Raw genomic sequence first — 14,833 nt, forward strand, 5'->3', positions numbered from 1 at the left:
AGTCCTGGTGTGGTGAGACTGTCATATTGTCAAACACACATGCACACACACACGCACACACGCACATCCTTGGGTCAAATATTGCTGATTAGTTGTTGGTGACAAGTGTGAAAGGCATCACTCTGCACTGAGACACACCACCCAGCAGCATGATATCCATACATACACTGCACGCGTAGAATCTTTCAATATGGTGACAGGCTACCGCAGGTCAAAAAGATACATGGAGATTTGCCCTGGTCACGTCACAGCTGTGCAACAGTTAATATCCTCACCTGGTGCTGCAAGGGCCAGGTGAAATTACAGGTGCTTTTTTTTCAGACATTTAACTCTGATAGAGGAGTAATAGAGAGAGTGAATCAGCCCTTTTCTATGAAGCTTAATGGTGGGATAACAGGACTTATCTCAGAGTAAAAGCAGAGCAGATGGGCTCAAAAAGGCAGCAAATTCTGCGTTGTTAATTTGATGTGAGAAGTCATTGTGAAATTGTCATCCTGCCTTGTTTCATAATGTTGCTTCCATCTAACTTTTGATTAACATGTGATCAAATACAATGGTAAATTGTCTGCTTGTGTTTTCTGAATGATATGTCTGTGCATCAAGTTGCTGTCAACTGGTAGTGCCATGATGTGGGAGGGAGGGAGAGAGACAACAGGAGAGAGAGAAAGAGAGGAGGGGAGGAGAAAAGAGAGGGAGGGAGGGAGGGAGGGAGGCTGCAAATGGCAGCTTCTGTGACACCACAGGAGGGAGGGAGGCAGAGGGAAAGAGAGAGAGAGAGAGAGAGAGGAGAGGGAGGGAGGGAGGGAGGGAGAGAGTGAGCAAGAAATAGTCAGAGGGACAGAGGGAGAGAGAGTGTGAGAGTGAGAAAGAGAGAGAGAGAGAGAGAGAGAGAAAGAGAGAGAGAGAGCTGCAGTCCAACTAGATCAGATTGCAAAAGATTGATAGAGAGAGCTGTTCTGTTAATAAGCAGTGAGAGAGTATCATACAGGTTTATGGGTAAATGTGAAGGATTGACTTCATGTTAGAAAAGATGAGAGATTAGCACAAGACCAGCTAAAGAAACTGCTTCAGAAGATGGGGAATACAAAAGCCTGAATTATCACTTGGATAGCCCTTGCTTCACATTTCGCACCTGTTTTCCATGTCCAGACACTGACTGAGGAGAAGCGGCCCGGCCCCAGGTTCTGGTGCGACTCAGCCCGGTCTAAACTGCATTTCATCTGCGCTCGCGGGCAGCTCCTGAAAAAGAGAGAGGCAAAGAGATCAAGCGAGGATGAAGAAATTCAGAGGGGGTTTGTGCCTTGTGCTGAAGATGATGGAGTGGTTTTCTTCGGAATTAGAGTAACACACAAAGAAGGAGCAGCTGCGGTGACAGATGCGGAGAATGCCTCAGTTTGGTTAACATGGACACTGGGAGAGAAGATATCATCTTCTAGTTCTGCAGCCTGGGAGAGGACAGGTAGAAAAAAAGGTAAGATGAGGACAGGAAACTTCACTTCTAACTTGCAGCCTGATTGTCACACCATTATTTGTCAGATGTCATTGGTCTATAGTGTTATAAATTCATGAATCATTTTATATTGATTAGAAAGTGCAAATAAAACTCTAACTGTAAATGAACAATAAATAAGCTATAAATATAAGCCAAGAAGCTAAAACAAAGGTATAGAATGCCAGTCATTTTGAGTTGACTGCACCTGGCCATTGATTGCAAAGGTTTTGCAACAAAACATTAAATATGATGACTTCATTTAAGCTTATCTTTTTGTCCAATTACATCTGGTCCACTAAAACTGAGAGGCCATGTATGAAAAATTGCTTCTACTGTTCTGATATGAACGTAAACATCACAAATTAAAGGTGAAAATCATCCCTTTAACCTCAGAGCCAAAACAGCAAACGATGGGTTACTGACCACTTACATACGAATGAGCAGTGTATAGTTTTACAGCAGCACAAAGCCTTTCTGTAGAATGTGGTTGATGCTGATATTGCGAACCTGAGGCTCTCAGTCATTGTTGATCACTTTTAGTCTTTAGCTTAGATTTTGGATCGGCCAGAAGGGCCCTGACTGCCGATATCAGGTTGTTTACAAGCTTCCAGTGGGTTAAAACATACTGAAATGCAGCTAGAAAGCAGAAAAAAAGACAAACCTTACATGTAATTAGTTAAAACGAAAATTAAATCCTGAATTTAACAGCCAATCAAGTTTGCATCTAACAATAACGTCATCCTCCATCATCTCAATCCTAATCTCAGTTTGTTCACTAAGACAGGAGAGCAGGCTGAAACGACATGAATACATTGTGTGACAACAGTACTGAAGTGCTGAAATGATCAAACTATCGATTAGTCGTCAACAAAGATTGAATTGGTGACAATTAATTTATAGTTAATCTTAGACTCAGTCATTCATCAGGTTAAAAATACTAAAACATTTTCTGATAACAGCCCCTAAAAAAAACAAAGACACTTTCAAATCTGATAGACTGTGATGGGTATTTGTAATTATTTTTCATACTTCTCAGACTAATTAATGACAGAACTGCAAATAAAAAGGAATCACTTGATTATTTAAATATATATTCATATATCTTTAGTGTAACCAATAAAATCACAACATTCGTATTTCTGCATTAAATCTAACCAATCCAAATCAACAAACAGCTCAATAATAAACCCACCGGTTTCCAATTGAGCACTTTTAAGGCTCCCAATTTTCTGAGAGGGGTATATCAGATAGCTAACAGTAACGTCTAATTTAGCATTATAATACTTGAGGACAGACATGAGCATGTATTATTGGCTAAATGTGTGGACGCAGGTACTGCACTTTTCCATCACTGTAGAAGAAGAAGAAATCACTAATGTGAGGGTACAAAAGAGACGGAGGATGAAGAGGACGAAGATTATGCGGTGTTGACAGTTCAATGACCTCATCCTGCTTTTCATCTAAGCTTAGCTCAGTTTGATTCACTTTTATTATCTAAAATTGGTTTTTGGCATGCATGGAGTGAAAACACAAAGTATAACACATCAGAAAAAAAGAACAATATTATAGCAGACACCTGGGCCACAGATTATATATATTGTAGTCAGACTTAATATATTAAGGTCTAGTATTGGGTAAACTATAACAACATATATATATATTTATATATATCTAAGCTTGTGTGCTCAGACCAACAGGTGTCAATTAAAATTAGGAATTACATAGCTCAGCTTTAATATGGGTGATTCAGCCTTTGTGAATGGGTGCAGGTAATTAAAAAACTGCACAAATAAAGATCAAAAAAGCCCAGTGAGAAGCTCACATGTGGCAATGATCAATCAATGAGAACCAGGTGTTCAAACGGTGGAGAAGCTACAGGTGCAGCTAGCAAAAACTACAGATTTTGTTCCACTTGCATAGAATATACCAGCTGTTATAATATGAAAAGGTGACTGAGTTCTTCATGAACACTTCTCTCTACCACTTCTCTCAAAAACCACCTGAGATGGCATCCCAGCACAGGCGATGGCATACATACCGAGTCTAGCAGCCTCCGTTGTTTGTTACTGTCTGGTTCTTATTTACACTATTATCTTTGTCTCTTTGTCTAGCAGTTACAGCCTTTGAATTGACAAAACATCACCAAATTATTGCATTACATTTGCAAACAACTAAAAAGCTGTTTGTGTAAGGTCTCGCCAATCATACAGCATCTCTGCATGTTGAAGTGGTGTTACTTTCTATAGGAAAATACCTGTAGGTCACTTGAGATGAGATGAGTTCCGCGTGGTGAGCTATAGGAAAATACAATGACACCTGAGCCTCGGCTCTTCCTTCACAATGGCCTTGGGAGGTGGGCAGGGATCGTAGTGGTGGAGCTCAGTTTCCTGCATGCTTGTCTTGAGATGAAGTCTCCCACTCCGCCTCATTGTTCTCCCCAATCCCTTCCATTATTTTGCACATACAATTATTCGTCCTATTCATCCTAATCAGCTGCAAGCTTATCATCTCCCCTCATTGCTCCTCTCAATTCCCCAAGAAGATGTACAGCAGACGAGGTCACAAAAGGTTATCCAAGAAATTATTGGCAGTACTGCAAATCACTTTCCAAGTCTTGCCTTTTGAATCAGAGATACATATTCTTTGGTTACGTCTGTATTCTAAACTCAAAGTATTTTATCTGCAAGATGACGTAACAATGTAAATACAACAATACACTACTAATGGCCTCCCACTGTGCTGAGCTGTTATTTCACACTGCTTGTAGTACAAGATTTGCACAGAGGTGATGTAGCGCTCTAGGAATTAACAACCAGTGTTAAAGGCACAAATGTGGTTGACACACAACCAAAATTTAAAAGACAAGATTGGAAATTGCCACCACTCCCAAATTAATTGACACTCAATATAAAGACTAAACACTAAATCTTCCACCTTTAAAAGTGGATCAGTTCTAAATATTGTTGTCGGGGAAATCTCTGTTTAAATTTGAATGAAATGTGCCTTTACAGGTTTATTTATGCTGGTAAAAGCAGCACAAAAGTAACTGTATAACCTAGAAATCCTTATTTTTCATCTACAACACCAGCTTGTCAATTACTTTATATGTGAATATACTGTCCCTGTAATTAATATGACTAAGTAACAGATTGGCCTTTAAGGTCTAATTGAATTAGTTCAAATGAATTCAAATGAACTACAATATGATTAATGCAGTTCAGATTTATAAATATTCAACTGTCTCTAACAGTTGCTTAAATTAATGTCAAACCTTTTGGCACAGTAAAGGCTACTGTCAAATCCATCAAAGAGCCAGTGACAAAGATTAATCTTTAAGCACCATGTCCACTCAGACCTTACATGCACAACCTCTCAGAGGGACAATCTGATTTGAAGAGCTTCCCATGTTGCTACAGCAAAGGCTTTCTGCATGAGACTCTAAGGCACTTATCTAATGACTCCAAAGACACAGGGAGGGTTTTTACTTTCATTTGACCAATTCACTGGACACCTGACACTGCGTGACTACAGTATGATATGGTGACTGCTCACCGTGAAGGGATGCTCAGGTCATGCGAGACCAAGATGTATAATGTGAAATGCTGAGACGGAGTTCAGGCTCAGAATTCATCTCAATTATATAACACTGTCAAATGTGGTTGCCATGTCATAGAGGCCCACCTGCTGCTAACAGGTGAGCAAAGGAACACAAACATTTTTAATTAAACTTACTGTGTAACAATCAAGCGCCAAATACAATCAGCAAGGATCAGAAAATCCATTTTGGTTTACATATATGCAGATTTACAAATTTGAGAGGAGCGACAGGATTACTATTTTTAGCATTGACAGCTCCATTCTTTTGGGAATGTTGTGTGATATTGTCAAAGCAAAAAAAGCCTTTGGAAGTATAAAAATACAACACAACATTTAGCCACAGTTTGTTTTCCTGATAAAGGTATGTGTTTGACCCCAGAGGGACAATTTTAAGATTGTGCATGAGGTAATCTGGCTTCAGATCAGGAACACTTCCACCTGAAAGAGTGTGAGCGAGGAGGGAATTAGTGTGCAGACGGCAGGGCACCCGGGATTTGGGAGCGCACATGAGTGAACTGTCAAGTCTTCAGGGCCCAAATCAGGCAGGCAGACACATAACGGATGTGGCCAGGCGATAAAAGCTGTCTGCACCCAGAGGGGCCTCCGTCCAGTTCCCATGTAAAACTCCTTGACCCCGAGGTGCAACATCCAGCGCAGTGGCCAGGTTATCTGCTACCTGACTGAGGCAATGACTGCCATACTGACATACACTCCCCTTCATACCAAATTAACATTTTGACACATACATTGTTAAGCAGGCTGTATGTCTAATCTTGCAATATACTTGTAATATTCTAAAATGAAGATACAGTATGTAATTACAATGAGTATGTAATACAGGGCACTGCACAAGGGAGAAATGTACTATCTACTTGTGTGGAGCACCGTGGGAAGGTGTTTTAAATTTATCGCATCCTCACAACATGATTAATAATACTGCAAATTGTACAGAATGGGGTCAAATAAATGGAGTCATGCGCTCTCCATCCCTGTATGCAGCATCTGGAATTGTGTGTCCATTCAATCAGTGGCACACATAGAGATCCCTCAGGAGTTGGTTTAAATACACACAGAAACATCCCCCCTCCTTACTCCCCTCACTAAAGTATTGTCCTGAAAGGACAATGGCAAACTTAGGCTACAAAAAAACAGATAGAGGAGCGCAGCTTGTCTGTTGGATGTGTCATGACTGCATGGCATGCTGCTGATAAACTGTAAATACAACCACGGCGTGCTGAAAACTAAGGAGAGATAACCGTCCCTATCACTGGTAGGCCTAAAATATGACAGCCTGCCTCGCTTTATAACACCTTACCAGATATGAGCACTGACTCACAAGGTGGTCACATTTTGTTATTACATAATAATAAACATCTGCTAGATGATGACTTAGTTTGTCTCCAGTGCTGACATTTTTTATAATTTGAAAGAGAAAAGCATAGGAAATGCACTGTGACATAAGTGGATTTAATGTGAGGCCAGCTCTTCACCCCGCAGACATCAGGGCCAATGAGGGCCAATTGATTTTCAGATTTTTAGAGAGAGCAAGATGGTGAGGAGAAGGAGTGTGAAGTAACTGGTATTATGGATACTGACACTTTAAACCTTGTGCTAGGAAGCGGGACAAGAAACACATAAACCATAATGCTGCTAAACTTAATCTAAACCATTTTGAACACAATTATGAAAGTGATAGTTGGTTAATGGGAAATCATAATAAACAAGCAAATTACACATTAACAAAAAATACATGGAAGAACAGTAATTTATTGCCTTCATCTTTCATCAACATGGATTAATCTAGTATATCTAATCACAAATGTTATTTTTTATCTAGATAAGAAGTATTTAAGCTCGAATACACAAGCAGTTCATTCAGTGTGATGATATATTAATATCAATAGCCTTCTTTTTGGGACAGTAGCAAAACAGTTCATGTGTGTTACTTATGTAACAATGTTTTGCCGTTCAGTCACTAAAAGCTTTCATGGTTGGTTCTTTAGTGAGATTCAATAAACAGGTATGGTGTGATTTGTCCATTATGTCACAGAAAGATGCTCACATTGTTCTCCTCTCCTGACATTCTCTACAGGGATTGGATTAAAGCGCAAGGCTCCCACCCAGCTCCCTGTCTATGACTCACTAAAATGCAGCTTTGCCAGTGATCAAGCTGCGAGGGGCCTTGATCACACACTGGGACTCCAGGCCTGCCCTTCTGCTCTGACCCTGCAGCTGGAGGCGCCGCCAGGAGCATGAGTGTGGGAAGGATCAATCGCTACAGCATTGTGTCATCTGAAGAAGAGGGCCTCCGCCTCACTACCATGCATGGCATGAACGGCTTTGGCAATGGCAAGATCCACACACGCCGCAAGTGCCGCAACCGCTTCGTCAAAAAGAATGGCCAGTGCAACGTGCAGTTTGCCAATATGGACGACAAGTCGCAGCGTTACATGGCTGACATATTCACCACATGTGTTGATATCCGTTGGCGATGGATGCTGGTAGTCTTCACTCTTGTGTTTGTTGTCTCCTGGCTGGCCTTTGGCTTAGCCTTCTGGGTCATCGCTTTGCTGCATGGGGATCTGGATAACCCAGCCGGAGATGACAACTTCACTCCGTGCGTCCTACAGGTTAATGGATTTGTGGCCGCCTTTCTATTCTCCATTGAAACACAGTCTACCATAGGTTATGGCTACCGTTGTGTGACTGAGGAGTGCCCTGTGGCTGTCTTCATGGTGGTCTTCCAGTCTATAGTGGGCTGCATCATTGACTGCTTCATGATTGGCGCCATCATGGCCAAGATGGCAAGGCCTAAGAAGCGAGCACAAACACTGTTGTTTAGCCACAATGCTGTCATTGCCATGCGGGATGGAAAGCTGTGCCTCATGTGGAGGGTAGGAAACCTTCGCAAGAGCCACATTGTAGAGGCCCATGTCAGGGCACAGCTCATCAAACCTCGGATCACTGATGAGGGGGAGTATATTCCCCTAGACCAGATAGACATTAATGTGGGTTTTGACAAAGGCCTGGACCGGATTTTCTTGGTTTCACCCATTACTATTCTCCATGAGATAGATGAGGAGAGCCCCCTTTTTGGGATCAGCAAACAGGACCTGGAGACAGCAGATTTTGAAATTGTCGTCATCTTGGAGGGGATGGTTGAAGCAACCGCCATGACTACACAGGCTCGCAGCTCCTACTTAGCCTCTGAGGTCCTTTGGGGTCACCGGTTCGAGCCAGTCTTGTTTGAGGAGAAGAACCTGTACAAGGTGGATTACTCTCACTTTCACAAAACCTACGAGGTGCCGTCCACCCCCCGCTGCAGTGCCAAGGACATGGTGGAGAACAAGTTTCTAGTCCCCAGCTCTAACTCCTTCTGCTATGAAAATGAGCTGGCTTTCCTAAACCGCGATGATGAGGAGGAGGATGTAGGTGGTGGGAGCAGGGCACTGGCAAACCTCAGTCCAGACCGGAACAGCCGACATGAGTTTGAACGCTTACAGGCCATCAGGACACTGGATCAAAGGTCATATCGTAGAGAGTCGGAAATATGACCTCTACCCACTGACCCAGGGTCAACTTTCAATAACTTTATTCAAGGGTAAAAATGCAGAACAATGCAAAGTGCCATAGGAAGAGCTGACTACTGTGATAGATTGGAAATAGTAAAAGGGACTTAACTGGAAGGAATGGGGAAAAGCAGGAGAGCACAGCTTAGGCAATTGTGGTAAGGAATGTCTACAATCAAGGAAAAGGCTAGAGAAAGACCTTCTTCCTTCATGGAAACTTGAATCTTTTTTCATATGGTCATTTTGAGTTAAGAGTGTTCAAAGACAGTGCATCAAAATGCTTATGGCAAAACCTTATAATCAAATCTTAGGTGTAAATACATTGCTTAGGTAAGTTATGTTTTGTGTGCAGTATCAGTTTCCAAAACCACCTCTAAAAGAATAGAATGTGCTATTTCAACTTGTTCTTGGGCACAAATAATAGCGTTACAAGGCTTCTCTTAAGCTCTCCTTGCATTGCTGTAATTTGCTGGACCTGAGTTCAGTGACACATTGAAAATTCGTGTACTGCAGCATTCAGATGCAATGAGCCATGATAAAACATCTGACCATGAGCCACTGAAAACAACATTATTCAACACCTTCATTTTAGTTTTGGTGTGATCACAAAATCTACCAACATAGGAAGAGTAGGCAAAATTAATTGCACTATGAAGAAAATGAAGGAATATGCTGAACTGGAGAAACTTTTGTATTTATAACTCTCTTAATGCCTCATATGTTAAACAACACCCTCAAGGCAAACAGCTTACAAACCACCAACATCATGATTTGTCTTCATTGGCCTATACATCATGTCATGTCATGTACAAATTTGCTAAGTAGTCAGGTTCAACAAAACTAAAGCACAAATAGGATAGAGAACGGATTTAAAGTAAAGCATTTTGTAATTTCACATTCACAAAAATGTATTTCTTGCAAGATACAGGTTGCAATATCCAGGTATGTACTGATCAAATTTATAAACAAATAGCAGCAATTTGTAACCCCACAAAATATGCACCTTAAAATCTACCTTTATTTTCATTATTTGAAAATATACCTAATAAACTAAGTTGAACAAAAACAGTTTTTCTTCCATTCCATACGGAAATTAACATCAACAAACTGACATAAAGTTGATCACACTAATGTGTTTTTGTTCTCTTTAAAAATGAATCTATGCATATTGTTAATAGTATCAGGGGACAGGAATTCTATTGAGATCTGTGTGAGATTAAATAATGTAATAACATTGCTTTAATCAAAACATAATGCTTAGAAAAACAGCCAGGAATTAAAAAAAAGAACAAATTCAATATCTAAGAGTAACTGTTGTGTTCATCAAATATATTTGACAAGAGTTTAATTAAATCGATAGTGTAAATTTGATATCTTTCAAACTTTTAAAATGTACACAAGAAGTGTCCTGATGTATTTCTTTGGCCAGAGGGTAGTCCATTGTCAAACTAAAATTGAAATGTAAGGTTTCAGCATCACCAAAGTTGAGCCATTCCTAATTCTACATCAACAACAATCATTATAAGAGCAAATGTGTCTACAACACTTTGCGTTATGCTAATAAGGTTTGAATAGTCCAAACATATTTGCCAGCCCTATATTTGTATTCATTTTACATCAACAGTGGGTAAATTTAACTGCTCTTTATAATGTTACTAACGGAGTCAAACCTAGGGGTTATAGGGTTGGGTTGGGTTATAGACAAAATATTATCTAACTATTACATGACAAATGTATCCTTTAATGAGTAAAATTAATGTGTGCAATACTAAGTTTGGCTAAAAACCTGTTATCACTGTCACTGCTGTCCAAATACATATACATACATGAGCAACAGTAAAACTGAGAGAAAAAAAAAGCTTCCTCCTATTTCCTCCTCATGTTGTTTCCTCTGGCATTTACAATCATCACATACTGTAGACAGCTAAATGCATTTTAGCAATATGCTAATAGGATGAGATAAGACACTGGACCACGGTCTGGATGGAAGCAATAAACACTGAAGCACACCTTTCTGAATTAATTGTAATAAGCATATTCTTAATGGTTCTGTTGTAATACACTGAACATGCATATTTATGATTCTTGATTCACACATATTAATTGAAAGAAACGGTGTGAGGAGAATGACCCTATTTTTTTTTGTTGTTGTTTTTATTGTACTTGTATGCGTATGATTTCTTTGTGCATGTTTGATACCAAAGTAATGGAGTGTGGTTCAGACTATGTTTTTAAGCAGTTGTTCCCAAGAAGATAATCTTCCAAAAAAGGATAGACTGATCTTGAAAAATGGGTAGTCATATTCTGAAAGGGTGCTTGATTCTCTAGTTTGCAATTGGTCTCTTTATAGATCTAAGTTAATCCTTAAAATATGCCATTAATTAAAGCAAATGTCCAATCAGTCAGAAGTTAAAACCAAATCAACTAAGATATATAGTTGTAGTTATAGGTTAAAAATCATATGCCATCACTATATACAGTAGTTTAAGTGACAAAATTATGATGCATGACAAAACTTTTCTCTTTGGCATGGACAATAGCATTTGAAAATGATCCCTTATTCTAGATGCCTAGTCAGAATTTATCATTCAAACCTCAACATGTTTATGTTGTGTCACAAGATACTGTTTATCAAATCTAGTTTATCTATTACCTCACTAAAATGTGGATGTCATGTCCCTGTTAAACACTTTTAGTTAACTTCCTTTCACATATAAAAGATTACATATGTGTAAAGAAGGAAACCTTTAGGATATGGTGAAAAACTATGACATGAAAACAAAGAAAAGAACCATAAAATGGTCGTTATGTTGGTCAAAATGACTGATATTTTCCTAGTAGTCATTTAACTCCAGGGGTATGCTTGGCTCCATGATATTTCTTGGTTATATATTGATTATTTTTTAGAAATTTTTAGGATGTAGTAAAATATAAAGACCATTTTTCAGCTAATAAGTGAAGCCTTCTTTACCCGACCCTAAACATTTATATGCTCATTGCCTTCTGGGAAGGTTTGATACGCTGATGTGTCCCTGCACCTACTCACAAAATATCTGTGGTAAAAAAAAAAAGGTGACGCATCAACAGCTTCTATGCTGAATCACTGAAATGCATAGTTCAATCATTTCTGATGAATTTTCTTTTTTTCAGAGATTGTTTCAGCTTTGATGTTGCCCACCTGAGCCCTTAAAAATAAAAACACACACACAAAAGTTTTAGCTAATCATACAAAAAGTTTATAGTGTAAAAAGCATAGTAACATTATAAAAATTGTAATAGGAAGCAGCCAGGCTGAACAAACCTGCTTATTTTTATACAAAGTTCTTTTTGATAGAATACAGCAACCAATATTTATCTGTTTTTATCAGAATACTACAATGAAATCACTATTGTGAGACAGAAATATAATTCTTGTCTCAGTTTTCAATGATTTAATTTCTGTTGTTTCATTTCAGCACAGAAGCTCGTGATTTAACAGGTATTTCTCTTAAAGGGATGATTGGAAAAACTTTTGACCTCTGTAGAAGTCTTCCTATGTCCAGCAAAATGTCTACTGGGCTTTTGATTTTAATTCAAAGTCATTTAAATTATTCAATTAAAAAACTAACTGTGAAAAAAAAATGTTTTTATCTCTTTTGTTGAAAATGCTCCACCAGTCTGGGCCATATTGAAACGTAAAATCCGATACAAACCCCGGACATCCTCAGGGTTGACTAATCAATGGATGAAGTGGTCGCTGAGGTAATACATCACCATGAGGGGTGGTTTAAGATGAGAGATCAAGATTCATGTCACTACAGTCAGATGACTCTCTGGTCTTGGGGCCAATTATTCAAGAAGGCTCATCAATTAATCACTGTCTGTGACACACAAACAACCAGCGGGGCCACGGGCCTTTTGGCCCCGCTGAACTGGGCAAGTGGCCTGCAGCTGATTTTCTCTGATCAATGGGGCAACAACACGTGAGAAATCATTAATACTCTATAACCTCAGAACTGAGAGAACATTATTATTTCTAAGCATTACACTACACAATTGCATAGAAACTGTACATTTGGTTTTTCTTGAGAGTTTAAGGTCTTACACTGCTCAGTAGAGCCCAACCAGAGCTGGATATTTTAGGATGATATGGATAATGTCATTTGAGAGTTTAAAAATCTGGTAACGTTATATCTGCTAATATTCCCTTTTTAAATATACACCATAAATATACAGCATTTTGATAAGAATCTCTTGTCAGTGCTCTCTGGTTAATTATTGTCCAAATCATACACCAATATCAATCTGTGATAAGTAGCTGTGGCTCAGGAGGTAGCGCGGGTTGTCCACTAATCGGAAGATTGGCGGTTCGATTCCCAGCTTCTCCAGTCTGCGTGTCGAAGTGTCCTTGGGAAAGATACTGAACCTCAAATTGCGCCAGATGGCTGTGCCATCAGTGTGTGAATGATTAGGTTCCCTCTGATGGGCAGGTTGGGACCTTGCATGGTAGCCCCTGTACCCACTCAGCGTATGAATGTGTGTGAATGGGTGAATGTGACTTGTAGTGTTACAAACGCTTTGAGTGGTTGGAAGACTAGAAAGGCGCTATACAAGTACATTCCATTTACCATAATCGATTATATATTGTCCAAGCTGATTCATTGGTCAGTCTCTACTGTTCAGTGATTTGATTGTCATGTATACTATAATGTTCTTAACAATGTTTTATGTTGAATAGTATACAGTTTAAAATAAAAGGGTGTTTATCATATAAAGTACACTTAAGGCTTAGTCCTCCAAGTCTGCTTGCTTGACAATCCTCGCTCAACTTATTCAAATAAGGCAAATGGAAGGATTTAATTAAAAAAAATATTTTTGTGAAAAATGGCCATAAATATCCTAATGTAAGGTAAAGCATGCACCGTGGAATTTGAAACCTCTACATATACATGAAACATCTTTTATCAAATGAATAGTTTTTCTGTAACTTAAAGAGTTGAAAGACACGTGACATGTTACTGCATGTACCCAAGCCTGCTTGTACAATGCTGCCGTCATCAGCAGCACTGAACAAATTTTTAACTGGTGATGAATAATCCTGAACACTTTCCACGAGATCTGTGGCTATCAGTTCTTTCTAAATAATTCAGGTTGGGGTGATTAAGTCACCAACAGTGAGTGACAGATGTAGGATTAACATGCTGGCCGCTGGTTATGCTGAGCTCAGGCATCGGGTCTCAGCAGTAACTGCCACTGGGATCACAGAGGCTATGTTGCAAGCTTTTGCCAAGTTTGATTATGTAACATGGCCTGGGCAGTTTATGTCAGGCTTTGTGTGGCTTGGTATCACACACATAAAGTAGGAGTGAAGCTTTCAGGATTAGTGGTGGACAGTGTTAATGAGCGCCTAATGCATGACAGCATTATAGATTTTTCATCAGTATAAGATGGGTTGTGGAACTCAGAATTTGACTAGACGCTAAAAGAGAGCTTACTTTTGATAGCTGTGATGTGAAACTGCTGTGCTGTCATAGTAGGATTAGATGCCAAGAGATTCTGGATAATTAAGGGCATGTCAGGATAAACTGCCCTGCAAGTGAGATAGTTGCTATATAATCCCAAACACATGCCATACAGATGGGATGAGTAGACAATGACTTCGGTTACTTTAATAATTCTCATTCTCAAATCCCCATTGTATTCTTGCACTAAGTGTTTTTGGTTATCCATGTACGTCATGATTTAACTAGACCAACTGTGGTCAGGGCTCTAGGATGAAACGCTGGTTGAGTTTTGATGCAAGGTTTTGTCAGCAAGGTAAGAAAAAAAATGCAAATTAGAAAACCCCTGAAATATATTGTTTACTACCTATTTCTACCAACCCCTCAGGCAATTTAATAATGGTTTGTTAGCAGTTGTCTGATATTCCAGAGCTATGAGTGCCACTGGTGCACCAGCCTCTCCCTTCACATTCACAGCTCCTGCAAATAAAACCTATTAATTACCATATGGAGGCTGTTGCCACGTAACCCACTGGTCCAAAAAAAAAAAAAAAAAGCTTGCAGCTGGGGAACAAACCAGACACAACCTCAACAGAGACCAATGCTAATTATGGATACTGTGATTTGGTTATAGACAGATAGATAGATAGATAGATAGATAGATAGATAGATAGATAGATAGATAGATAGATAGA

The 14,833-nt window shown here is 39.3% G+C and overlaps 1 protein-coding gene and 1 long non-coding RNA gene across 5 annotated transcripts in view; one reads left to right on the forward strand and one right to left on the reverse strand.

Annotated features, from left to right (window-relative positions):
• The window catches only part of LOC121887531, a 46,403-nt gene that overhangs the window by 27,162 nt on the left and 4,408 nt on the right, over window positions 1-14,833 (reverse strand). For all 4 annotated transcript variants that reach the window (XR_006092990.1, XR_006092989.1, XR_006092988.1 and 1 more), the window contains exon 3: window positions 1,133-1,239. This is a non-coding gene — a long non-coding RNA (uncharacterized LOC121887531). The remainder of the gene's footprint in view (window positions 1-1,132; window positions 1,240-14,833) is intronic.
• Window positions 6,941-13,141, forward strand: kcnj12a (potassium inwardly rectifying channel subfamily J member 12a). Its single transcript, XM_042398352.1, has one exon. It carries the CDS (start codon window positions 7,342-7,344, stop codon window positions 8,641-8,643), a length of 1,302 nt encoding a protein of 433 aa, XP_042254286.1. The 5' UTR covers window positions 6,941-7,341; the 3' UTR covers window positions 8,644-13,141.

Source organism: Thunnus maccoyii, chromosome 20 (genome assembly GCF_910596095.1).
Source record: "Thunnus maccoyii chromosome 20, fThuMac1.1, whole genome shotgun sequence".
Classification (NCBI taxonomy): domain Eukaryota; kingdom Metazoa; phylum Chordata; class Actinopteri; order Scombriformes; family Scombridae; genus Thunnus; species Thunnus maccoyii.